A 26,616-nucleotide genomic window follows, 5' to 3' on the forward strand; every position below is an offset into this window, starting at 1 on the left:
TTTATTTCATCTGTTCACTGAGGTCAGAGCATTATTTGTTTATCACTAAGCAGCAGTGCATAATGTTTAAGCTTTAGATATTCAGTCATATGATATGATTTCAAACTGTTTGTCACAATGTCTCCTTGATTGTATGAAAGTCGAGATGAATTATGGGAAGGGGAAAATATTATGACAGCATTAAACAAATCATATAGTCTTATAGATAATAATATTCAGAACTATTCATATTGAAGTGTACTGGAAGTGTTTGATAAAATGTCACACATCCAAAACTGAAAAAACAGGGCAGAATTAGGAGGGGTTCTTACGGACATAGGGAAAATCAGAGGAGAGCTCGAAACTTCAAAAATCCAAAAAACAACATTAATTCTCAGACATTTGCAAGGAAGATTGAAGTTTGAAAAGTTTGTGAGAATTCTTTATAATCGTGGATATTTTGATGATTGTTCAAGTAACAAATGAATTGATTGTCTTGAATTTTGGCAATTTGCTGCTCCTTTGGAATCTGCAATGCAACATAGAATATCACCCATTTTGTGGTTTCTGTCTGTTGTTGGAATCTGTGATTGAAGTTTAAATGAACTAAACCAACAAATGAAAAGCAGAGACAATTATAATCTCGGTAAAATGCTAAGATCCTTCAAAAACCCGAAAACTCAAGAAAAAATAAGATTTCCACTCACTTCAGAATTCTAAAATCCAAACTCACTTCAGAATTCCAAAATCCTTGTCATAACAAAGATTTAAAAATCCTTGGAGGGGTAAGATTTCCGAAGTCCTTATTAGACTTAAAATCCCGAAAACCCTCTAGAAGCCTGAAATCTCCGAAAATCACTAGAAGGTTTCCAATTTCCCTTGAGTCTACAAAAATTTTGAAAGCTCCATGCCTCAAAAGACCTTGAAGGTCTCATCTATGAAATTATTATTATGTAAAATTGAGAGATGAGATCAAGAAGAATTCAAATAAAACACAATTTTTGAAATCTATGATTGGATTATAACCCCAAAATCCAAAACTGAGAAATCTTCCAAAGATCCAAAGCTGGTGGTAACTTCCGAAATAGCATTAAGGAAAAGTTGGCAATATGTGATGCATATTGGACTTAAAACCATTGTAGTATTTTATTTTAGAATGATGAAGTTGAACACTTTACATTATGGATGTTATATGAGAATTATTTGCTCTTTTAATTAATTGTCAATGGGGCAACTTGAGCTGTTTTCATCTTTCAAGTTAAGTGCAGCCTGTTAAAACATATTATTTGTGAAGGCTTGCCAAACTCGAAGATTGCTTCACATTGTAGGATGGTTAGTGACACCAACCTTGGACACATTGACATGGAGGACTTTGTAGAGAGGATGTACGGACGTAATCCCCATGAGAAATCCCCATGAGATGGCAAAGAAAGTGGTAAAAATGTGATTGCACAAGCAACAGGTTTTGCTCATCCTTCTGATGTTATGGGCTAGTGGTGGAATGTGCTGAACACTACCTACTTAATGAAAAGAGAATAGCGGCTCTGGACAGGATAATTTTTTCAAATTGCATAGAGGAGGTCACTGCAGAGGCCTTAAACATACCAATTTACATACCATGCCCTATCTATAGAAAGATCAAGCCAAAAAATGTATATCATCAAGGAGCTGAAGAGTGCTTAGAGGTCATTAATGCTCATTTGTTAGCCAAGCCAAGACACCACTACAAAATGTAAAAAATCCTCTACAGGTCTGATTTTCATAGCGAATATGGTGACCTCATCACCTTATTGAGTAGGGTAATGGGCTGTCGAGAAGCCTCTACTTAAAGAGGGGATGCTATATTATACAAAGTCTCATTAAGGAAGAAGACGATTCCGTGGGCAAGGATAATTGGTTACAACTTAGATGCTCAGTTGAAGAGATTAGGGATAACCCACATATTCTATAGGACCTCGTATTTTGTTGATACACTAGCCAGAAGTCTTAGAAACAAGGGATTAACATGCTGTGGAGTTGTTGGCGATTACGAAGGGCAATATAGGGTCTATGAATGTTAACCTTAATTGCATCTTAACAAAACTATCACATTTTAAGAGGGCAAATGATTTCTTTGCTGATGTATATAATGAGGATTCTATAGGGAGACACCATAAATAAATTTTCTTTGCAGACAATGGAGTTGGTGAAGGAATATTTTTTCGATACATCTGGTTCTCTCAATTCACATAAATCAGAATCCAATGATTCTCTACTAGACCATATTGACTTCCAAATCCAATGGACAAAATCATAATGATGGAAGAAGACAAATTTGTGCATATGCTAAAGGTTAGGAGGATAGGCACGAGGATGGATTGGGAAATTCTCTCGATATTTGTTCCTCAGAATGGGTTGCAAAAAGGTCTCTTTAAGAGTCACAGTTTGATTCCCTAAAGACACATTGTGATAAGGAATTCTGATTGCTATCATTTCATAAGAAATAACAATTAAAAATTATTGGGCCAATGCATTTGCGAGATCCACTTCCCCCACAACACATTAAAGATCATTTCTTGAGTCTTGATGATTTTGAATTCAGGAAGACGATATTTTCTTGAATGCTTGTGGGGGATGATAAGGACTCGTAGGTTATCCTTAGTTCTTAACCAAGCTCTAGATAGTGGGGATTACATCCAACATCAGGATTATGAGCTAATTAAAGATAAACCAATATGTGTAGTTAATTGGTTCGATGAAGTAGTGGACTTAGATGAGTTGATGATTCTAACACTTCAGTACCCCCAATGATGGGTTCATCTTCAAATTACCAACCTAATGGAGAGGGATGCAACATTGAACTGTGTGTTGATCAAAGCTTTGGTCTCCTAGTCATTTTAGCCCATAGAAGAAGACGATGAAGAAATCAAGAAAAGAGAGGGGAATCGTACTAACACAGCCTAGAAGAAGAGTAACCACTTAAACGAAAGAACCAAATCAAAAGAGACAAAAGGGAAGAAAAACTCAGCCTTATTGTCATACTTCCTCTCGAGTACCTCATCTTCCAACTCCCTCTCAACCATAAGTGATTGCTAATATTCCTTTATTAACATAAACTACATTTATAGACCCAATACTTGTTTCCAACGACAATGTTGAAGCTGAAGTAGTAACTATCTCAAATGATCTAAGTGAGCAAGACGAGAAAGCCTTTATGAATCAAAAAAAGCAAATGGTATACCAAAGGAAGTCATCTTAACAAGGGAATGTATTGTTCCATAAATTGGATAGTATTGAGAAAATCTTCAAAGATATGAAAGAATAAGAGGATTTCTTCTAAGGTAAAAAAATCCCGTTGTAGATTATGGTAATGATGTAGAACAGGTAAGGGCGCAAGAAGAAGATAAGATGACATTTATTAATGTCCGACAAAGAGCCAACAAAAAGGGCCCAAGGGACTGCAGGAAACAAAGTAGCAACCCGACGTACAACAGGAGCACCAAACGGTGTTTGGAAAAAGATAGAGTAACAAGCAAAGATCTGAACCAAAACTGAACCCCGCGCAGGAGAACGACTCCAAACAAAAACAAAACAACCCAAAAAGTTAGTTGCTCTGATCAACCGGGAACAAGTCTAGAATCAACGGATAGGTCGTAGGGTGGGGAACCCCAAGGCATCTTTGAGAACCCTTGGAGGTGATAGAAGAAGAAATAACCCTTTATTAAATGGAGGATCTACATAGTTGCACAACCCTAGGAGACTTGGTAAACCTTGAAGAGGGATCCAACACCTGCTTGGTCCCTTGCATGGGAAGAAACACAGTAAAGGAAAATGTGATGAGCTGATCAGAATGCGATCTCTAAGTGTGAATCCGTTGCAAGGTGTAGTCCCAAAGTCGCTAAGTCTCTTGAAGATAAAGAGAAAGGCCCCTTTAATCAGTGTATGTGAAGAAGGCTGCAAGAGACTGAACCTCTCTAATTAGGTAGTAGAATCTCTCTTTGAAAAATGGGGCATTGAAAAATGAAAGTCTCCGTCTTGACCTCCCCCAAATAACAAAGCTAGCAGATACTATCTTCCCTAGCCAAGTGTTGGTCGGGCTGGGCGCAAAGTCGATGGAAACCCACTTTGAAATAAGCAAGGGAATTGTGGAGAGCATGAGACCAATCATGGGCAAGGTACGAGGGGCGCACAATGACCTCATCTTGTAATCCGAGGAAGTACTGCACATAGAATGCCATCTTAAGATGGACCCCCCCCTCCCCCATTCAAGTAGTACAAATATACTATTTGTGGATGTTTGTCCTGATATGTATGTTCAACTCTTGTCTAGGAGGTAGAAAATGACTAGGGACATCCACAGAATATTGGAAGGGGGTAGATGGTCAATATTAATCCCAATAGAACCCAACAGGGTTGAGGCTAGGGCAAACCAACAACGAGTACAACTAGTAGGGTCTGAGTGTGCAACTGGCATCAAAGAACAATAAGCTAGGTAAGAATATTTGTGCTGCCCCTTTGAAGAGTCTGCGAAGTGTGCAAGCGATGTAAGAACCATATTAGATCAAAAATAGTACCAAGTTTGAAGGGATAAGCCCCCTGTTGGTTCCCAAAATTGCAGATTGGGATCCTATGAACCTTGCCTGCTTGATGTTGGGATATCCAACCGGTTAAGACTAACTTGACGGGATTGATTGATGCGATCCAAATTCCCTGCGTTTCCGACCCTGCAAAATCAAGGCGGGTATACCTGATCTTAGACAACGACCTTAATTCCAAGATGCTTAAAGCAGATTGATAAGAACACAAATGTATTAAAAGTTTCCTAGAGGGCAAGGATTACAGAAAACCTCAAACTTGCAAATTATGAATTAAAAATAAAGTAAATGACTATATGAATGTGATGATTTTTTAAATAAAGAATAATTATATATTACTACAGCAAATGAATATATTAGTTCCTCAATGGAAAGAAATGAAACAGTTGCCAGCATATGGGTTTTGAATCAAGAGTTAAAAACCTGTGCTTAATTAAATGGGCAATCAGAGTCAATATTATAAGTTGCAACGTACAACTTTATAAAATTCAATAAATTTAAACTATAAATAATTTTAATAATTCAGACGCGACAAATCAATTATGTGGGCTTAATTTTAAACTAGTCTAGGATGCACTTTAACTCCTGTGATATGGAGACAAACTAGGCATAAATACGAAAGCAATTAAATATTTCACAATATCTATGTTTATCAAATTTAAAATGCAATAATGATCCAGTCCATTTATCCGAATATTAAAATATTTATAGAAATTAATAAAAAACATTTATAAAGGACACAACTTAATAATAATTTATAACTCTAATGCAAATAAATTAAAATAAATATTTCTTACTGATTCAGAAATAAAATTATACTGGAGACAGGATGATCCATCCAATATTGTTTGACTCTAGAATTGCACAAGAATTCATTTGGGAATCCACCGTCCATAGGCTTAGTTCAAAACTTCCTTCATTTACCATTAAAAGAAAAAATATATCATTGAACATAGGATAGGTTAAATTTTAAATATAAAATAATGAATTGTCTATCTTTGTCTTTGTTTTACATCTCATATTTATAAGTTTTGAAAGGTGTTCATAAAACATCACACCTGTTCATAACAAATAACCACCAACATAAAATTTTAATATAATCCCGGTGGTTTAATAATTTTAGGCCTTGTATTTTATTGATCTTGTGTTGTCCTCAAACACCAGCCAAGACTATAATCCGAGAAAATGAAATCTCCGAAGTGAGGATTTTCCTGTGGAATGCGTAGAGATTCGAACGCTTGGACCTTTGGCATCAAGTCTTTTCGTGCAGGTTCTACTCTTTTCGAACACTTCTGTGATTCAATTTTCTTTCTCCTGTGTATTCCTCATCCTGCAACAATCACGGCAAAACATCAGATATCTATGAAAAAACATCCCTGGCTTTGGCGGTTCTACAAGACAAAGCCACTCCATTCTCCATCATCGTGGATGAGATACAATCCATAAATGTGGGGAACATCAAACTCTTCAGCAAAAACATTTTAAGTATATGTAAGAGGCTCACGCCGTGTACAGTTCATTACTTAGGCATGTATAAGACCTCAGGCAACATCTCTCTTCCTACATGCCCCTTTTCTTGCCATGGAGTAGCCAAAAGGTGAGTTCAAAAGTCCGATGTCTCACTATTTCCTGCCGTAGAAGAGAACTTTTCTTCTGTTGCAAAACGTCTTCGATTAATCATCTCCCGCCATTGAAACTCATACATATGTCTATCGTTACTCTTGAGACACCTAGCACTCATTTATGACTGGATAGGCTCTTCCGATAGCATGTTTATTTTGAAAGACCCCATTGTGCCATATTTGACTGCGATAAAATTAATCTTCTAACATTGTCATTGTAAAAAATCTCTCAAACCTCAATAGGACGAGAACTCTCATGAACATCTGTGTTCTATTTGTTGTCATTTATTTTCTGTAAACATTCCATCATTTTCGTAATATGCTCTACTTCCAAGTGAGATGATACATTAAATGGAATTGAGATAGTACTTGCAGAAGTCATTGCTTCCTTCTATATACTGACATGCTCAATCTTACACACATACATATCCATATCCAGTAGAAGATAATATTAGTCCCCAGAATCATTGTTAAAACCAAAACTGATGCCTCATGTTGTAGCTATAGTAACATACACACAGGTCAAGGATATTCTTTAATTTAGATCTTTTCCTTCCCAAACTTTCAATGTCAGTTGTCTCAGCAATCTTACACTGGTATAGATATTTGCAATTTCTACACAAGAATCAACTAATGGTTTGATTACATTGGTGCTCATATCCTTGAGTAGATTCTGCAATTTCTCGGTTTGCATACCATTAACCAACAATGAGAGGAGAGGATCATATATTACTGAAATAAGTTTGAAGCTATATTAGGAACTGATGTAACAATATTTTGATCCTCTCTTCCTAGTCTCCTTAACCACAATAAAAAACTTTCCACATTTTGCCCAATCTTGACAAAAATTGGGGACTGTAATCAAGTTTCCATCACCCCAACTTGGCAAGAACAATATTGTGAGTTTTATGTTGTCTACATTTGATAATCGGCTTAGAAGAAGGGTTTGGACCCTCTCCATTGAAGCCCAGTTAGACTCTAGTAAAGATGACCCCCGAACTACAAAACCATAGAGTACAATTGGTGTAATCAAAGTGTTGAAAAGAGTCAACTTGGACCTAGTATCCTGGAAATGATGTTTGAAACATTGTATCTCAATAAGGACAAAAGAACCATAGCTTTTGTTGATTCAAGGTTGAATCGTCAATTTCAAGTGAGGGCCCAAAAACTTAACCCCCAAATAAGTGTATGAGGAAACAATCTTAATCTCTTCTCCTTGAAATGAAAAGCGGAGGTGAGAGGTCTTAAGACAATTAAAGACCATCACCTTGGTCTTACTTAGGTTCATTATCAATTGTTGTAGATCGCAGAAAGAAGCAAGGGCATCAAGGATTCTCTGGAGTTCCTTTAGTGAGGACCACATCATTCGTGTACAATAGGATAAAGATCAAAACCTGGTGTAAGTAACAATCGTACTCGGGGAGGGAGTGTGTTTGGAGGAACAACTATAACTCATCAATGTAGAGCTCAAATCAAGTGGGAGACAGGGGACATACTTGCTTCACCCCAATGGTGTTGTGAATGAAATCCAACATCCCATGAGGGGTCCTAATGCAAACAACTGCCATCTTGTAAAGTCTCATGATGGCGGACAAAAGGGTTGCCTATACACCATGTTGTACAATCTCTGAAATAGGCTGCCCTAGGCGTAAAATTGAATGCCTTGCAGAGGTCCATAAAGCAATAGTATACCTTTGAGGGGCGATGATGTGCTTCCACAATGATAACTCTAAGAGTCAATATGTGGTCCATACTCTGGAAATTTGGTCGAAAGCCCGCTTGCCATCTAGCACAAATATTGCTTTGATCAAGCTCATGAGAAAGAATGTCATGAAGGACTATAGCATATAGTTTAGAGAAAGTGTGCCCCACTATGGTTATCCTATAATTGTCAAGATGATTTGGGCTTGACCTTGTGGACCAAATTGATAATGTGATGTGACCAAGAGGGGGGGAACCTTGGTGCAAACCACTCTATTAAGTAACTCTGTGAGAAAGGGGCCCAAAAACGTGATGCCAAACTTGAAGAGTTCCGCTTGAACCCTTCCTCATCTGCAACCCTGTTGTTGTTCATGGAACTAATCGCCTTATTGATGTTGGTGAAGGTGAAAAGGTGGCAATAGGGGGTAGGGGTGACAGTGAAAGGGGGCTGGCCAGGGATATCGTACATGGTGGTGGTGTGGGAGACTAAAGTGATGTAGTCAAGGGCGGGGGGAACTTGTGAGGGAAGACAGAGCCCTAAAAGGTCAGAGTGACTAAAGGAGTGAGGTTCGAAGAGACTAGTTGTGGTGAGATGAAAGCACTTTTCTTGCAGTAGGGGGAGTGGTGATAAGAGTCCTTAAGCTTTCTAGAGGAGGTCGGGTGGAGAATGGAGGCCGTGCACAATTGGTGGCGGAAGGACTTATAGTCATCATCATACCACTAGTTCATGGGTCAAGTTCTCTAATTTGAGACTTGAAATCTGTTCTAATAGCTCAAATACGTGAGTAGTGTCGCCCTTGATGTGTTGGTATATTTGCAATGCGGTAGAGGACATTCCTGCATCGCATGATGTAGGTTCTATGAAGTGGGAGTAGCATTGTTGGCAACAAGAAAAGCCCAGTGGCCAGAGTAAGCGATGAAGTTGTACTTTGTAGAATAGATTGCATATTGCACAAAGAAGAAATAATTAATGATATTTGAGACAAATGACTTTCTTTCCTAAAGACAAAAGTTGGGAAGACAATTGGTGAGAAAGAAGGAATTGATATTGATGTACAATTGCTAAAAAAAATTGCCATTGTGATTGCTTTTCTAAAACAAATCTTGTTTACTCGAAGAGTAGTGGCAACCACACTAGTAGTTGGAGAGATTGCAATCATATCCCAATCTTCCTCTACGCTTGAGAGGGGAAACTCCCTCATAAGATAGGGGTATTTGTTTGTATACTTTTCACCTGAAAGTACCAAATAGAGATGAGATAAAACTAGAGAAAATAAAGAGTGAAAAACCCAATAGTACACATATTGAATAGCATTTGAGATTCACAATGTATAATGATTAGAAAGAGGTTTTATCACTAATGCAATGATGAAATAGGAAGGATAACAAACCTTGACATACAAAAAATAGGCTATGCCGACACATTTCCTCACATCAATTACATAGATTAGAAAAACCATTGAATTCCACCAATACATAAAGATATCACCAACTTAAATTATGAACAATTAGTAATAATAAGCTGTGAATTCATTCAAGACATAAGACTTAAATGCATTTTTTACTGTCTCTTTGAAAATATACAATTTCAAAACTCCTTTTGTGTAGAGTGTAAGGCCAAGAGTTTGTGTGGTAATTTCTCCATAGATCCCCCTATGTGAGCCATTTTTTTATATTACAAATAGTTTTGTATATATAGGCTTTCCTTGATAACTAACCCTTAACTAGTTAGCATTACCCCCTATGTAACCACTTAGGATAACTACTTAGGCTATTATACTGAGCATAATTGCTTGTGTCAAACACGTAGCATAACTACCTAAGACAACTACTTAGAATAACTTACTTAGGGAGACTTCCTAAAATAGTTACTTAGGATTACATCTAATCTGAAGAGAAGCTAGACTCTACCTACCTTTTAAAGTAGAAAAGTCCAATTTCTAAGTTTAGTTACAATAAGTGAGAGAAGTCACTTTTACAAAGTGATGTAGGAGCATCCTTGGTTCATGACAATCTTGCATCAACCAAAAAATTTGTTTTTCAGTTGATCCTAATAATATAGTTTTTCTTTTTCCTTTGACATTTTTTTGAGTTGGCTTGTTTTCTCTTGTAAACCTCATGGCATGTTCTAGACATCACATGTTTTACCTTAGTATAAGTTTGCACCTCAATCTATTTCTTAGCTACAATAACATCAACACTCCCTCTTAGCTATAAGAATTTCTAGTTCGTCCTCTCGATGTTGACACCAACACTCCATCATAGTTAGGGAGGACCTTCTTAAATATCTGAATTATAATGTCCAACATGGCCTACTCTAAAAGGGTAGATCCATCGTGGTTGCTCCCATGAATGTAAATGAAACAAGGTCTTTTACCTCAAATTTCTTCACCTTGGAGAAATTGCACTATGGGGGTTGACACCTCAAATTTTTCCATCCTAGAGAAATTGCATTGCGAGGGCTGATACCTCACATTTCACCATCTCAAAGAATTTGCACTACGGGGGTTGACATCTCAAATTTCTTTGGCTCAACCAAATGTATTGCGAGGGTTGACACCTCGTATTTCTTCATCAAAGAAATCGCACTGCAAGCGCTAACACCTCAAATTTATCCATCTTAGAGAAATTTCACTACGAGCGCTGACACCTCAAATTTCTTCATCTTAGAGAAATTTCACTGCGAGGGCTAATAGCTTGAATTTTTGTCTCGAAGAAATTGCACTAGGAGAGCTGACACCTTGAATTTCTTCGTCTTAGTGATTACAGTACGAGGGTTGACTTTTAGAATTTATCCCTCTCAAAGAAATTGCACTGTGAGCACTGACACCTCGAATTTCTCTATCTCAGAGAAAAATGCATTATAGTAAATCTCTAGAAATCATTGATGTTGACATCCTCTAGCAAGGGCTTTATTCTCCACAACTCCAAGCTTGTTTGAAAAATGCACAAACTTTACTTTAGGAAGAGGCTTGGAGAGAGTATTAGTTGTAAGTGGTTGTGTACGTTAATTTAATAACATTCATTTGCAGCATATCTCTAATATAGTTATATTTGATCTCCACATGCTTTGACTTGTCATGAAATACAAGGTTGGAGTCTGCATTACTCTAGGTGAATCCCAAGCTCACCAAGTATCTATCTATCTAGGAATATCACGACCTAGGTGTTCACATAAAGACCTTCCAACCTACGTACATGAGACTCCATCCAATGATTCATACACCTTTGGCTGATCACTAGAGAAACCATCACGACATGGTCCACTTTTTTTGTATCAATATGAGTAAGATCCTTGGAAGTCATCTGAAACAAATCCTCTAGCTGCTTCCTCTGTACAGAAGAATACTAGAGAATTCATCATGACATGGTCCACCTTTTTTGTATCAATGTGACCAAGATCCTTGGAAGTCAACTCAAGCAAATCCTCTAGCTGCTCCCTTTGTCACAGAAGCATACTTTGCTAAAATGGTCCCAATCATGGTAGAGTTTTTGCTCCATGAGACTTTCATCATCTGGAACATGATTATTACAATAGGTTATAGTTTACTCCAATGACAACCAACAAGGAGCTTTCAAAGACACACTGCTTCATGAGCTTCTTGATCCTCCCCAAATGTCTAAACCTGAAACTCTCAAGTAAAGCTACGTTTTCTTGGAATTTAACTCCCTGTGAATGCAATCTCTCATCATTTGTATGCTTCTTGATCTGTCTTGGATGCATTTTAGAGAGATTAGTAATAGACTCAACCTATGTCTTGACTAATGCTAGAAACATACATGATTCATTGTTCTCTATGTTGTTGCATGAATTAACTACATAAAATTCATGATAAATATTCAAAGGTATAATCATAAAATACTTCTCTTTTAGTCAAAGGATAATGCCCTCCAAGCAATACTTGAACCCCTTAAGCATCATCTTCCCCAATGTGAGTCGCCTCTCTCTCTCTCTCTCTCTCTCTCTCTCTCTCTCGCTCTGCATCAGAGGACTCACATTGCTGCCTGAGGTAGTTGCTGGCATTGAGATGCAGCTTTCAGTTTAATGCTAGTGTTCCTTTCCTCAAACTCCAGACAGCCTTGTGCCAATAGAATCTTCTTGCTACAATAAGACAGGCTCGGTTTGATGATCACAAAACTCATCTCACCTCCGGTAATACACATACAACAAGGACCATTGATGGAGTTTAAGCCACCTCTAACTTCCACCAATTCAATTGTTACTACTCTTGCAGGAATATTATTGGCTCTGTCGCCTTATTCTTACTGCCTAAACAGTCAGAATCAATTCACTGTGCATAAGTTTTGGAGAGAATTTGGTATCACATTATTTAATCTGCTCACACAGCTCCAAGAAAATCTTTGAATCCACAGGAATCACAAAAATTTCCTTCTAATTTTTACATTCCCATGATGGAATTATCTATACACCTGACCCTCTCATGGCTTATACAGGCACCAGGAAGAAACCCACCCTTCCAAACTAATGCTTATTTGATGCTGGAGTGAATTGTTGTGCTGGAGACTCTTGAATGTGTTGTATACTAGTTCATTATCCTCTATATATTTTGTTCCTTAAAAAATATATTCCAAACTATAGTCCTAAATATTCCAGCTTGTTTTTTTGTGCTTCCTGCTAACCTCCAGAGGTACCATGTGACGCGGATTTTTGTATGAATGTCACCTTCTCCGGTCTCCTCTGTTCAATCCATCTCAAACTCTATGAAGCTTCCTAATACAGAAATGCTGGAATATAATTGTTCCCCAACATACAGCCTTATGAAAGTTTTTATCTATCCTCAAACCCAAGGCTTGGCAAATATGACATAGATTTATAAGTTCTCCTTAAGTGAGCAGCGCAATACAAAAATTAATCTCCGAACCTTAGCGAACCTCAATATATGTCAGGCCAATATATTCCATCCGCTTAAATACTTTCTCATTAATTTTACTATGCTCCCAACAATGGAAAAGCACTAAAATATTTCTCCAATATTATTAAAGTCAGCTCACAAAATTATGAAGAATAAAATTTAAATCGGCAGCAACAATAATATCTTTATTATTTGTCCCACAATTTTTTTCTTTTTCAAATGAGCCTTATATGCTTCAATTTTTATAACATCCTCAAAGATTAATCAAAGCTATGATGAAAATAGTAATAGTATTCAACATGAAATCAACACAGCATACATATCCTTTGATTACTAGGCAAATACCAGAGATAGATGCTAGAAAGCCAATTGCAAGCCTCGCTGCCAAGAATAATACCAAATCAATGCAGATTGCATATGTAAGGACGACATATACAGAGATCGATATCACAGCATGTCTCCTCCTTTGTGGAACTTGCCTATTGTTCTACTTAATGAGGGGCTTTCAAATACTGCAGATCTGGGCTGATGAAAGGACCAATAGCTCACTATACACAATTTGAATCTGTCAACATAGATCATAAGGCAAGCACTTGAACGCATTAAGAGGTAGAGAAGAATCCCGTGATTGAGGCACTTATTGGTAAGAGATTTAATATGAACCATGGTTGTAGGCAAGCCACACAAGCTTCAAACTCTATACAATCAGGTGCTCCATGAATCTGCCTAGGATTTATTAATTCCTAGAAATATATTTCATTCTCTAGTGTTGATGAGAGGCTAATGTCATCTAGCGCCGTAGGGAACAAAGATCATATATAATAGCTTGGTCTGCTATTTTTCAAATCAGGTGAACAGTTTTCGGCAATAGATCAGATGTCTTCACTTATATCATGCACATTCCTATTGTTTGTTAGTAACAGGGAACTTGGAACTGATTTCCACTTCTACTCATGTCACATACTAACTGAAATATCTGCATGAAGTACTAAAAAACTAACTGCTTTTTTCACAAAAAAGGTCATGCCTATATTGATCGTTCTGATCTCCACCATCGTTGATAATATTTCTGCAATCACTTGGGGCCTCGTCAATATTTTATTATTGTAAAAAACATGTTAAGACACAAAATGAACTTGGCTCTGATATCAGGTTGATTTTACTGGTTGGGTGCGTATATTAAACTGTTTCATTTGTAGAAAGGAAGATTTTACTCTTATCTCTCTTGGTGGCGCCCCTTCACCAAGGGTCACCATTCTTCCAAGGTGGATCAATAATTATAATATAATAACTATATTATATTATTGTATTAAATATCTTTTGTAGTTAATTATATATTAATTTATGTTATTAATATATAATTATGTTATCTCAATAAACATAAATTTTATTTTGTGATAATGATTATATTATCAATATTGTTATACTATCCCAATAATTAGGTATAAATTTAATAATTATATCATCAATATAATTGCATGAGGATTTCAATTTTCAGAGATTCCTTAGTACACCTTAGGCTTCCATTTTATCCAGATTGAACTTAGCTGAAGCTCAATCCACAAATTGTTTTGTGCTAAGAGTGCACGCTTTGCCCATGTCTCACCATTATCTACGCAAGGTGGAGATTGAGTCTTGGCGAGGATTCATCTTCCCATCTTTTGTTTCTTTCAACACCCTATTCATTATCACCCTCCACTAATTCACAATTATATACCACTGTTTTACTTTCGATTATATTACCAAGCAGAATTGAAATGGGCCTAAGGATTTTAGTGCTGGGTGAAGGTTGCTAGGTTGGAGGATAAAGAATCCTCCAAGGGTGGCAGATTTTTACCATCCTTAGAGGATTTTCCTGAAGTCTTGGATATTCGGTCACCTTCATGGTTTTTGATTGATTTGTTCTTCATGCGAGTTGAGAGGATCGGATTAGCTTCAACTCTTAGATGCAAAGCAGAATTCAGCATCGATACCCACTCAATTCTCCACCAACCTATTTTGTCATCCAAACTTACTCGACCAATTCTTTGTTTATCCTTCTCATGTTTCATTAGCTTTTCATACCCTCGGGGGCTAGAGCAACTCATTAAGCCACATTCTACAGGGGAATAATTTTTGGCATAGAGAGGATAAAATGACTCCTCTAAGGGTGGCCGAATTTGCCACCTTTAGAGGAATTTTCCTCGTGGTTGCTTATTCTCCGCTAACTTTAAGATGCCTCCTTAAAGCTTTGCTCAGATTCCCCATTTACTTTGAATTGGGGATGCTTCAGAGTGGTCTCAGCCCACCATTCAAACTTTCATCATGCACTCACCTTGACTTTGAGTGTGGATTTGAAATTGGGAGAATGTCATGCGTAGATAAGGGGTGGAAATTAGAGCATTCAGACAATATAATCCTCATGGAAGATGATTCTCCTCTAATACAAGTACAATAACATTTGCTTAATCCACCTAAGGCCTAGAAACTAGAAATCGCTGCTAGCCACGACCCCTAAAACCATCTAAACCTACTGGCAAAATGAGAAGACAAGGTCCCCATTTGCAATGGGATGATGGTGTGAATACTTCACAAGAGGTCCTTAGTTTGAAGGGTCAATACATCGAAGAGTCAAGACAATGAAGGGTCAAGACAGGTTAATATATTTCAAGAATCAATTCACTTATATGATGAAGATTGATATCTTTTGTTTTCTGAGAGATCCATACTAAGGAATTTATTATTGTCTGCATATTGTTAGGTGCTATGATCATCACTTAAGTTTAGTCTAGTGTTTAGGCAAATTTTAAAACTGTCTTTGGTTCTTTCATTATGTATCTGTGGCTGAGTTTTTCTTCCTCAAGTTGGAGGGTCTTTCCAGGATAATTCATTGTGCCCATTTTTGTATCTGTTATGTCTTATTGTGCATTATTTGTTATTCTGCATTGTCTTATTTCTGATAATAAAAAATCAACAGATACATATAGAGATTGTTCAAGGGAATTGGGAATAAGAGGTGAAGTGTTGCATGTCTGATTTCAGCAATGAATATAACGCAACAAGTTGCCAAAAAATAAGCTTGAAACAGAGAGACAAATTGAAGAACTTGGTTCTTCACTTGAAGTGCCTTGTTTTGTTGACTTTTGCATTGATGGGTTAAGTTGTAGTTTAAATCATTCATAGATTCAATGCTTTATGCTGGCTGCCTACTATCATGATGTGAGCTCTTCTGATGATGAAGCTCTTCTTTTGATGAAGGGCTAGCTTTGAATGCCATGGGATGGTGGTAATGTGCCTGAGCTAGAATCCCTCATGCAGGTCTAACATATAGGACAATATAATGCTGAACTGCCATACCCATGAAAACCAACATGTTGTATCCATGGATGATGAAGGTTTGTGATATTGCTATCAGGATTTAACTCTGTAGTTTTTCAGTCAAACTCATTGACCCATATAACATGAGTAGTGATTCACACATGAATCCATCTCTCATGAGAATAAATGGAAAACTTAACACTCATTGGATCTAGGTGATGCTCATAGAGGTGAAGCACTGTGACTTCCTGGGAGGTTACCCATTCTAGTACTACTCCAACTTGAGTGCGGTTAGCTACGGAGTTCCCTCCATGATGAAGGTTGGCTATCTGCAATGCATTCTACAATTCAAAGAACTTAGTTGTTCACTCGAAGTGCCTTGTAGTGTTGACTTTTGCATTGATGGGTTTAGTTGCAGTTCAAATTATTCTCAAGTTCAATGCTGTATGCTGGCTGCGTACTGGCTTCATGTGAGCAGTTGTGATTATCAAAGTTTTCTTTTGATGAAGGGCTAGCTTTGAATGCCATGGAATAGTGGTCACGTGCTTGAGCTAAAACCCCAAATGTGGCTCCAACATATAGGGGACTATGATGTTGAACTGCAATTCTGTAATGGGCACCCCTGGATGTTCCAAAAAACCAAACCAAATTGCTGAAAGGAATTATGTCAAACAGTTTGCATTCAACTTCTTATTTCTCCGTTTAATGTTTTAAACCCCTTATAACTCCGGAAATCAAACGTTTATTGTTTGTTGTGTTTCGTGCATGGAATTGGTATCATACAACATAAACAAGAAAGAAACTACAATGATATGCAAAGTGGAAATGAACTGCTGCTAATAAAATGTTATTTTCAGAATTCATAAAACCAAATACATAGCAGATTTATCAACTCACTAATTACTTCAGCAGTATTGACATAATACTCCAGCCCATGCTTACGAACTTGCTGCTACAATACTTTGTCCTTCAATCAGTCCACTACCTTCATAATACCATTCCCTCCAAGCGGCATAAGCGTCGGACAAGTAGTGAAGAAGATATGAGCAAAATACCAAATCTGCCTGTAGCCGGAAATGCAACTAAACTACCTGATAATGAAGGTAATAACAAAGAATTCCAAAGGCCAAACCCCAAGGGAATGACGTCTAGAATGTTACAAGAGAGGATAGACGTCCTCAAATGCCAAGAACGGAGCTGCAACTCACACACCAATTTCTTCTCATATTCAACCTGTCTAATGAAGCCACAAATGCTTCCTTTTATTCTATTTCCAAGGGTCCGCTCAACTCATATGAGCAATGTGGGATAAAAGATGTGTAATATATAAAACATATATTAAAATACCCCTTATGTCTCCCTTGGGTACACATCACCATAAAATAAATATTAAAGTAACACTTTAATATTTTACAATTAAATTAGACGTTACTTTAATAAAACTTCAGGCATTAAAATGTATTAGCAATCGGACTCTGAATAATGTGAGTGATAGCTCATCGGAAAGCTCTCACCGAGGAGTATCGAATCCAATCACCAAAATTGACCTGCACTGTGTCCTGCCGACTTACTAAAAATAGTAAATATGCCTGAAATTGAGTAAATCAACTTCGTTTTGGCCCAAACTGGAAATCACTAGGCCAAAACATTCCAGGATCCCATTAAACCCTTCGTTAGCCCTCGGGACCATGTAGAACAAGGCTAACGCACACACACTTGGTCAACTGCTAAAATGGGGACATTACAAATTCCCTTGAGAACCTACATGTTGAAGCCATGGATGATGAAGGTTTGCTATCCTCAATGTATTCCAATTTTAATTATTGTGATTAGAGTGCATCTGTAGTGTTACCTTTGCCCTGCAGGTTGGCAAAATCAAAGCTCTGATACCAATTGTAATGTCCCCCCTTTGAAATATTCTATAAAATAATAGAAATCATTCAAGATATACTAATATTGTCAAGCATTTCAATCCATACAAATATATTCAAGTCAATACATCACTGCACTACAGCCAAGTCTTTGTTTTTTTGTTCTATTTTGTTTGGTACAGCCTTTTAAGCTTCCAAACACTCCACAAATTCAAACCTGGGAGCATAACAGCCCAGCATAGGTGCAAAGCCTTTAAAGTTTCTAACACAATAGGCCAGTGGGGGTTTGAACCTTGGTGGTAGCCTCACCAACGAAATGTTTCAATTGCTGCTCTAAATGGGTCACACCATTGCATGATATACAAGTTGATCTTCAGTTTCTAAAGATGATTAAACCCTTGGAATGGTCTCTCCTTGATAGTTAATTGGTGAAAGAATTGCCATCTTTGACAAAAATTGGGTCACCACCCTTAATTGCTGCCTTTGGAGAGTATGTATTATTTCCAAATCTCTTGGGTTCCTTTATTACCGAGTGTCATTTTGAATTTCTGCTGTAAAGCGTTAGCATCATACACCTTTGCACTACTTCCACCTTTTGAAAGATTCACAATTGTTCATCCTTAATCGCTCTCTTTTGAAAATAATTATTTATTTTATATTTCCTTGAGTCAATTTTTTGTCTTTTGCAAAATGATGATAGATTCACTCCTTTTATGCCTTTGATTCTCCAATTCAACAAACTTGATTAAATTATATTTTTACATCTTTATTAGCATGACATGACACAAATACTTAGCATGACTTGAGATTGTTTTCCAGGCAGAGTCCAAATACTAACAAACATGTGTTATAAAGTAGGTTTTTTGTAGTTGGAAAAATGCTATTATTACCTCAAGGTTCCTATGGTAATGACTTAAGTTGTATCTTAATGAACTAGTTGAAGAGCACACAATTATACTGAGAGAGGGAGGGGGATCAATTGTAAGATAGGTTGGAGTGTGTCCACAGTCTCGACAATTGACTATTCGACACACTAACCCCAGGATGCTCAGTGGCAGGATAAGGGTGTCCCAAGCCAACTTCTCATCAATGACAACCACATTGTACCTTTGACATTGATGATGGATATTATACTAACAATCTTGTCCAGGACTTTGACGTCAATGACAATATTTCCATCACTAGTCAAATCCCATATGTGGCTTTTTGAACCTAATCGTGCTATTGGAGTATCACCAGATGATTTGAAAGGATAGTGATATGGGCACATTACCTGAAGTATATCTCCTTTTTCATTCCTTGATTACTTAAACCAACATCTTACATATAGCTGATTCTCAGATTTTGCTTCAACTGCAATTTGCTTGTGAAGTTAAGAAGAAACTAATTGCTGCCTTCCCATTGCACAAAATATCAATGTTTGTTTATTTGTAGTGCTATGTGACAATAATTAATAAAATACATTTTATTGTTCATGGATTGATCTGCTCTTTTTTAAGTACGTTCATTTGTTATTGTTTACAGGCTTCTCATTCACAGTTTCAGCAAGGCAAGCCTAGTTCACATGAGGCACCTGCCCCACCTAATAGTATTCTATTCATCCAGAATCTGCCATATGAGACAACCACTATGATGTTACAGATGTTGTTCCAACAGTACCCTGGCTTCAAGGAAGTCCGTATGATTGAGGCAAAACCTGGCATTGCCTTTGTGGAGTACGCAGATGAAATGCAATCTTCTGTAGCAATGCAAGCTCTTCAAGGCTTTAAAATCACTCCCCAAAACCCAATGCTTATTACTTATGCCAAGAAGTAGTCTTTCATAAATATAACCAGAAATCCTGAACAGATTATTCAGGTATATGTAAGATATGATTTTGGCTGTCACAGAAAATTGAAACTTTTCCATCCATTCATTGAGAAGGGTATTGGAATGCACCCTCCATTGAAAATAGGCAGATGCAGATGTATGAATCTGTTCACGGATAGATATATCTTATCCTTATATGTGTTTAGAATGGTTGTTTGTGAAGCATGATGACCATTCGATCTGGTTAAGACATTGTCCAATACTGTCGGCAGTTCTTTTTGTTTTAGGTATCCTGTGTTGGTGTCAGAACAACACGCCCGAAATAAGGTAAAATGATTTGAGAAAGAGTCCCTCGTTTTTGGGACAGGAGATTGAGCTAGGGAGGCAGTTAGTGCTTGCAGTAATAGCTGTATTTTTGAAACTTGTTAAGAGTAGCAATGCTTTCCACGTTTTCGTTAGAATGACTAGTTAATTGCAGGTTTACTTGTGCATTCAACTAATAAATGTCTGTTAGCTCCCTTAAATATATTTGATAGCTCCCTGTTTGTTTACTGTTTATGCGCTTATCTTGGACACTTCCCAACTTTCACGCATTTAAGAATCTTTGAATTGCTATTCGAACACCTCCGGTAAGGAATTAAGTTAAAATTTTTAAAAACTAGGAGGTGAATCTCATGAATCAACAAAATTAATTTACCATGTGCTGTCATATATTGCTACGAAGATACATTCATTTTATTAAGGAACAAGTTCCCATGACCACTCAAATGTTGTGGTGCGTACACATGCATGCACACAGCAATAAACTGATTAACATATAGCCTAAAAGATAAGTGCATATAGCATGCTGTCTCAATAGATATCGTAAGTTCTCTTTATTTATTTTAAATTTCAATTTGTAAATCAATAATATCGATTCCACGGAAAAAGTTAGCTCGAGCAGACAAATGTTGCTTTGACCCAAGAGGATAAAACTTAATTTCAGAGGGTTGGGAAATGATCTCAAATGTTGGGACGAAGTTGTTCATTGATAGAAGGGTTTCTGGTTGTTCATTTGACCCACATGCTGTCATCCATTTGTGCAATGTGGCGCTTGGATTTTATAGTGGGATGTTAAAGTAGAATTCATTAAAACAAGTGATGCATGTTACAGAAGGATCGTTATAAAAATGTAAATGGTGAAATTGGTGTTTTGGAACTTATCATGCATGCATTAGTAAAGTAACGTTAGTTCCGCAAAGGAAGATGCGATAATTACCAAGTACGGGAATATATATTTTAATCATTTGTTTGCCAACGTTGGAAATGTTAAATCAGTAGATTTAAGTAATAATGTTAAGTTGGTAATATTTATGGATTTGACCACTAACGTTTTTTTAAACGTTTTGGAATGTGTATTCTATGATTGTTGAGATAGGAAATGAAAAAGTATAGATATGCAGTATGATCTGAAACAGTTCACACTTTCAACTTCAGAAATATTTTTCTAAGTTTTTATTATGGCCTTCACAATTTTACTTAAGAAAGTAAAATAAATGTTGGTATAAAATGGTTATTGTTATTATTTTTGAATTTGATTGTATACTTTTTGCATGTGACCATAGTAAGATAATGTACATCTTAATAGTATTGTTATTATTTTTGAATTTGATTGTATACTTTTTGCATGTGACCATAGTAAGATAATGTACATCTTAATATAAGTAAACTGGCAGTTGTTTGTTTGTTTTTCTATGTACAAAAATAAAGTTTTGATCACTGAATAGACATTCAGTCTTAAGAGAAGACCCACATTTATTTCATGATCAAAAGTTTCCTTTCACAAAAGAAAATTGTACCTCACAATATTGTAATATAATTGCATATTATTTGTTCTTGTCATAGGTAGGATACTATAGCATTCATGAAATGTCAATTTATTTTATTCTTTAACCAATCAAATCGTAGATTTACAAATGTTGGTACTTTTATAATGTTTCTAATTTCTATTTCTTTCATAAAATTTATTACAAATCTTTTATTTCATTTCTTATTGGTTAGTACAATGAATAGTCACGAGTCTAATAGTTTCTAATAATTACTTTGAAATAAAAGTCAAATATTTCTCCTAAAGATTTGCTTTTTCCTATTAAGCATGGGAAAAAATCGAGCAATGGTTGGTGTTTGCAATTAAATGCATAAAGTAAAAAATCTTTCTTCATCTAAAGATAAATTCAATACAAAATTTTCATTACTAGTTCCCAAGGTTATGTCTTAAAACATCATTATTCTAATTTCATTTTTAATTAATAATAGTCATTTAAAGAGGACATTTGTTCATATTAAAAAATTAACAAACCATATTAATCTTACTTTTCCCAACTATATTTAAAAAAATAAAATTACTAATGATAGGAACTAGACACAATGCGTCCTTGTTGAAATAATTACACAAATGCTCATATACCAATCCTGGTATAGTGATTAAGTACACATTTTATTAAAGGGGATGTTGTGTTAGCATTTATGACATTTACTTCACATTTATCATGCAAATATTTAAATAGGAAATTATATTTATAATACAGAAAAAATTAGTATTTTAAATTGTAACAAAAAATAATAATATTTTATTCATAGAACTAAATACATTTATTTAGCTCTATAATTTAACATTCACTTTGTAAAATATTGATATAATTTTTTTAAATCTAAATTAATTTATATTTATTAAATTAGTTAAATTAAACTTTTAAAAAAGATTAATAGATTTGTTGTCCTACACAGAGTCCATTGTATGTGGACACGCAATTGATAAAAGACAAACTTTACCCTATTAAAATATAAAAATGTCCCATAGAATTTTTTTTTTTGTAAGACATTAGAATCTCTTTTTCCAACAAAATAAAAGGTAACTTATTTTCTTTAAAGATTTTTTTATTCTCATGAATTATTCACAATGCTATATTCTGGTAATGAAGCCAACTTGCCTCTAAAAACATCAGATTTCTTCACATGTACATCTTCCTTGGAGATTTTTTTATTTTATTTGTTTGTACTTTTATTTAAACATTTCAAGTTCAAAATAGAAAACATTTACAATATTTTCATCAATCTAAGATCAAATTAGTCCAAGCTATGCTAAAAGTAAATAATAAAGATTTATCTAGACAAATTTCACAATTTTGTTTGTTTGTTTAATAATTTGATTGGTAAATGACCGAAGTCTAGATTAATTATTGTTATTTTTTGTAATTAATTATTTTTATGTGTTAAGAAAATTTAAACCCAAGAACTACCACATGAGAGGCTCACAAGTTACTGTTGTGTTGTGGGCTCTTGCTTACAAATTTCACAATTTTATTCCACTTTAACCTAAACCAAATGTAAACATATTTCATTAAAAATATTCAAGATTGATGAACTTTATATGAAAGTTTGACATTCCTCTTTTCTTGATATTGCAAGCATTTTCCATGACATTCCCTACAGGTTTTTCAGCAAAGCAATAAATAAGAGTCCAATTTAGATTGGAAAGTTGCATTCTATTTCAACTCTGAATCACCATTTCATTGTGATTAGTAGTAAAATATTATCCTTTATATATTTCATACACCATGATCAAGGATGCATTTTCAACCCTTGAATAACCAAGTTTTTTCATTTTCTTGAAATATTTTAAAATTGATTACAATTTTGAAAGCATTACTCTTGCTATACTTTTATATGTTATGGTTGAACATAATCATGCCCTTTTAACCCCTATTACTTGGTGGATAGGGTAAGCCTATTTAATTTCCCTCTCCTTTTCTTCAACCAACACTTCACTACAAATCATTTGGTTGACCCATATTTTTGCTCAAGTTTATGTATGTATAGATAATTTAATGACAAAAATTTGATTATATGGAGAATACGTTAATGAAAAAAATGAGACGAGAAAGGAGACATACATATTAAGAAATCTTTACACAAAGGAACACAAATGAAAATGCAAAAACAAATAAAAGATTCATTACCTCAAAAAATATATTTCAAGGATAAAAGTGAAACATTATGGTTCTTAAAGTTGTTTAGAAAAAAACACCACCACTAAATTAAGATTCTACCATTAGATCTTTTATTTTATAAACAGTCCTAAAGAGAATTAGAAACAAGATGCCATAATTAGAAACATGCAAATTCTAAAATTAAAATAGAATCCTAGAAAGTGGTTGCCACAATTAGAAAGTCGTCAATTTTATTATCATTAATTAAATATTCATAATAAATTGATATTTAATCTTTAACACATTAATTTCTCTTTTTTCTAACTTCCACATTTAGACTTTTTAAATTAAATTATATATTTAATTAAATTTTTAATTAATTAAATATCATGGTATTATAATTATTCCATTTCATTAAATAATATTTATAATTCTAATATTACATGATTAATCCAAATATTATAATTAAACTTTTTACCAAATAAATTAAATAGCCAAATCCACATAAAAACTATACAAGCAAAACTGACCCAAAATCAAACAACACATACACAGATAAACTCACGGGTTTAAAAAGGGTATGCAGTCAGAGACATGTCCTTTTTATGACAAGTAATTAGGATTTGGCTGGGATTGGACCTGAACATTATCTTCCCATTCTTATCATTGAGTTATTGCAACAGGGCATGCTCATCCTAGCAATTTAGGGAAGTTGATACTTGGTACTTGCAATCTGCATAAAAGATGAGCATGCACATGTACATATATATCTAAACTAAACAAATAATGACAGGGAGTGGTAAATCATGCAGATCCCAACTTGTAGGTGACTACGACTCCCTCCCTCAACCACACCAGGCACATAAGACATAAATGTAAAACAAACACACACCATACACATGCAAGTATGGGGTAAGTACCATAAATAAATCATGAGTATAAATAACATCAAATTCTAATATAAATAACTCATCATCACAAATATATAGTAACCTTCATTTGAAGACATCACATAACATCGTCACGAGTGTCCAAGATAATAAAAGTAATTCTTGGCTAGAAAAAATGTGAACATGTTAAGGATGGCATTGTTTCTCATTCCCTTCCTAGGGATAAATATGGAGTTGGAAAGGCCATAAGTTCCTATCAAAATACTTCTTCTGCATTGAGAACGACCCATTTTGCTTCAACGAGGGAGACTAGGGTTTTTTCCTCAATCATGGCCAAATGACATTCCTTCCAGGATCAAGAACAATATCCAAAAAAGGAAAGAACAAAGGGAATAATTCCTTCACGTCCTCTAACTTCGACTATCCGTACTTGGATTTGGGAGGTAAATTGACCAGAAATGGGAATCTTTGGGTAATCCCCACCAACATTCCGTTTGTGGCTACAGGGAAAAATTTAGTTCTGCTGGGTTTTGGATTTAGCAATCAAATGACCCCTCAAACTAAGCAGAAGGATAAAACCCTTATGGCTCCCCCTCAAAGGAATTATCAAAAGGGTTCTCACCAAAAATCTCCATTGGGTGATTCTTTGATGGAGCTTCAAATCATTATCATAAGCAACCCTCACTTGGATGAAATGAGGGAATCCTACAACTCTCAAGGCATCTTTTCAAAATGGAATGGTATCAACCCTATTCCAATAGAGTTCTTTGTCTGAATGATTTCAATCTTGGCAGATCAAGTAAGTATTACTAATCTTCTTAATAATACTTTGTTCATAGAATGCAAATCAAAGAACTAAGGAATAGCTTGTTTTTGGCGGCCCTTTCTTTCTAGAAGGCCAATTCATTAAGTTCCTCGAATGGAACCCTAATTCAACCCTGAAACCACCAATGATCAAATATTCTCTAAATAGGTTTCCTTCAAGAATTCCCATGTGGAGCTCCTCAATGAAAAAATTCTAAAACAAATTGGGGAATCCCAAGGGGGATTTCAAGGTTTGATGGAAGATTTCGCTTCTTCCTCTGAAATCATAAAGTGGGTTGACATTAAGGTGGGTGAATACACATTGAAGCCTATTCAAATAATAATAATCAATCTATATACTACCTTAATCCAAAGATTTATCAAGGGAATGTAGAAGGTCGATTGCAATGGTTTCCCTCTGCGAAAACTCCCAATAATCATTCTAGGATTTGCTGGAAAAAAGTAGGGCATCTGACTCCTATGGATAAACCCCTTAATAAGCAATCTAATAAGGACCCCAACAAGGCTCCTATGATTTTTTCTCACCATCAGAGCAAACCCTATAATCTCCAAAATACTTCACTTAATCCTTCTTTAAATATTGTCTTAAGTCCAGTTTTAGGAGGATTCACTATTTTGCATGGTTCACCCTCCCTTGTAGAAGATTTGGTAGAAGCTCATAACCATGCAACTCTAACTAAGAAATATATGAGGGATAATTTATTCTTAGGGGATGCTAACTCATCTCAATTGGAAAATTATGAGGAACAAAGATGCAATTTGGATCTAGCTCCGGATAGCCCCCTATCCCTCCTCATTTGAGGTTAAGGTCTATTGCAATCTATTCTCCATATTTAATGGAGGAGAATGCACTATCTCAAGATAGTGAAGCCCCTTATAACTCAAAAATGAGTGGGGAAGAAAAAGGAAGCCTTCTGTGACCAACTTACTGAAAAGCTCATTAACATGTGTATTGAGGAGGCTGTTCTTGAAGGATTAGTTATGGAAAAGGAAATTTATTAATCAACTACTGGCCCTAGGAGGAGATAGATATACACATGAATATCTCAAGAATGATCTTATCAGTATGGAACATGAGGACAACCTTCAAGGATTGGAGCAATCTTAGGAACCCAGGGCTTCTCCAAAGATGAGTAGGTTATCTTAAAAAAGAGGAAGGAAGTATTTGAATGAACTAAGATCTCTAGATGCTGAAACCAATGGCCA

The 26,616-nt window shown here is 35.6% G+C and overlaps 1 protein-coding gene across 1 annotated transcript in view; it reads left to right on the plus strand.

Moving 5' to 3' along the window:
- Window positions 1–20,188, plus strand: part of LOC149550407 (U2 small nuclear ribonucleoprotein B''-like) — a 43,281-nt gene extending 23,093 nt beyond the window's left edge. The window contains exon 5 of the mRNA XM_089793424.1: window positions 19,443–20,188. Within this exon, the coding sequence (XP_089649550.1) occupies window positions 19,443–19,733 (291 nt within the window). The 3' untranslated portion in view covers window positions 19,734–20,188. The remainder of the gene's footprint in view (window positions 1–19,442) is intronic.
- The last annotated feature ends 6,428 nt before the right edge of the window (window positions 20,189–26,616 follow it).

Source organism: Cupressus sempervirens, chromosome 7 (genome assembly GCF_028749045.1).
Source record: "Cupressus sempervirens isolate cs-2001-9-10 chromosome 7, ASM2874904v1, whole genome shotgun sequence".
NCBI lineage: Eukaryota > Viridiplantae > Streptophyta > Pinopsida > Cupressales > Cupressaceae > Cupressus > Cupressus sempervirens.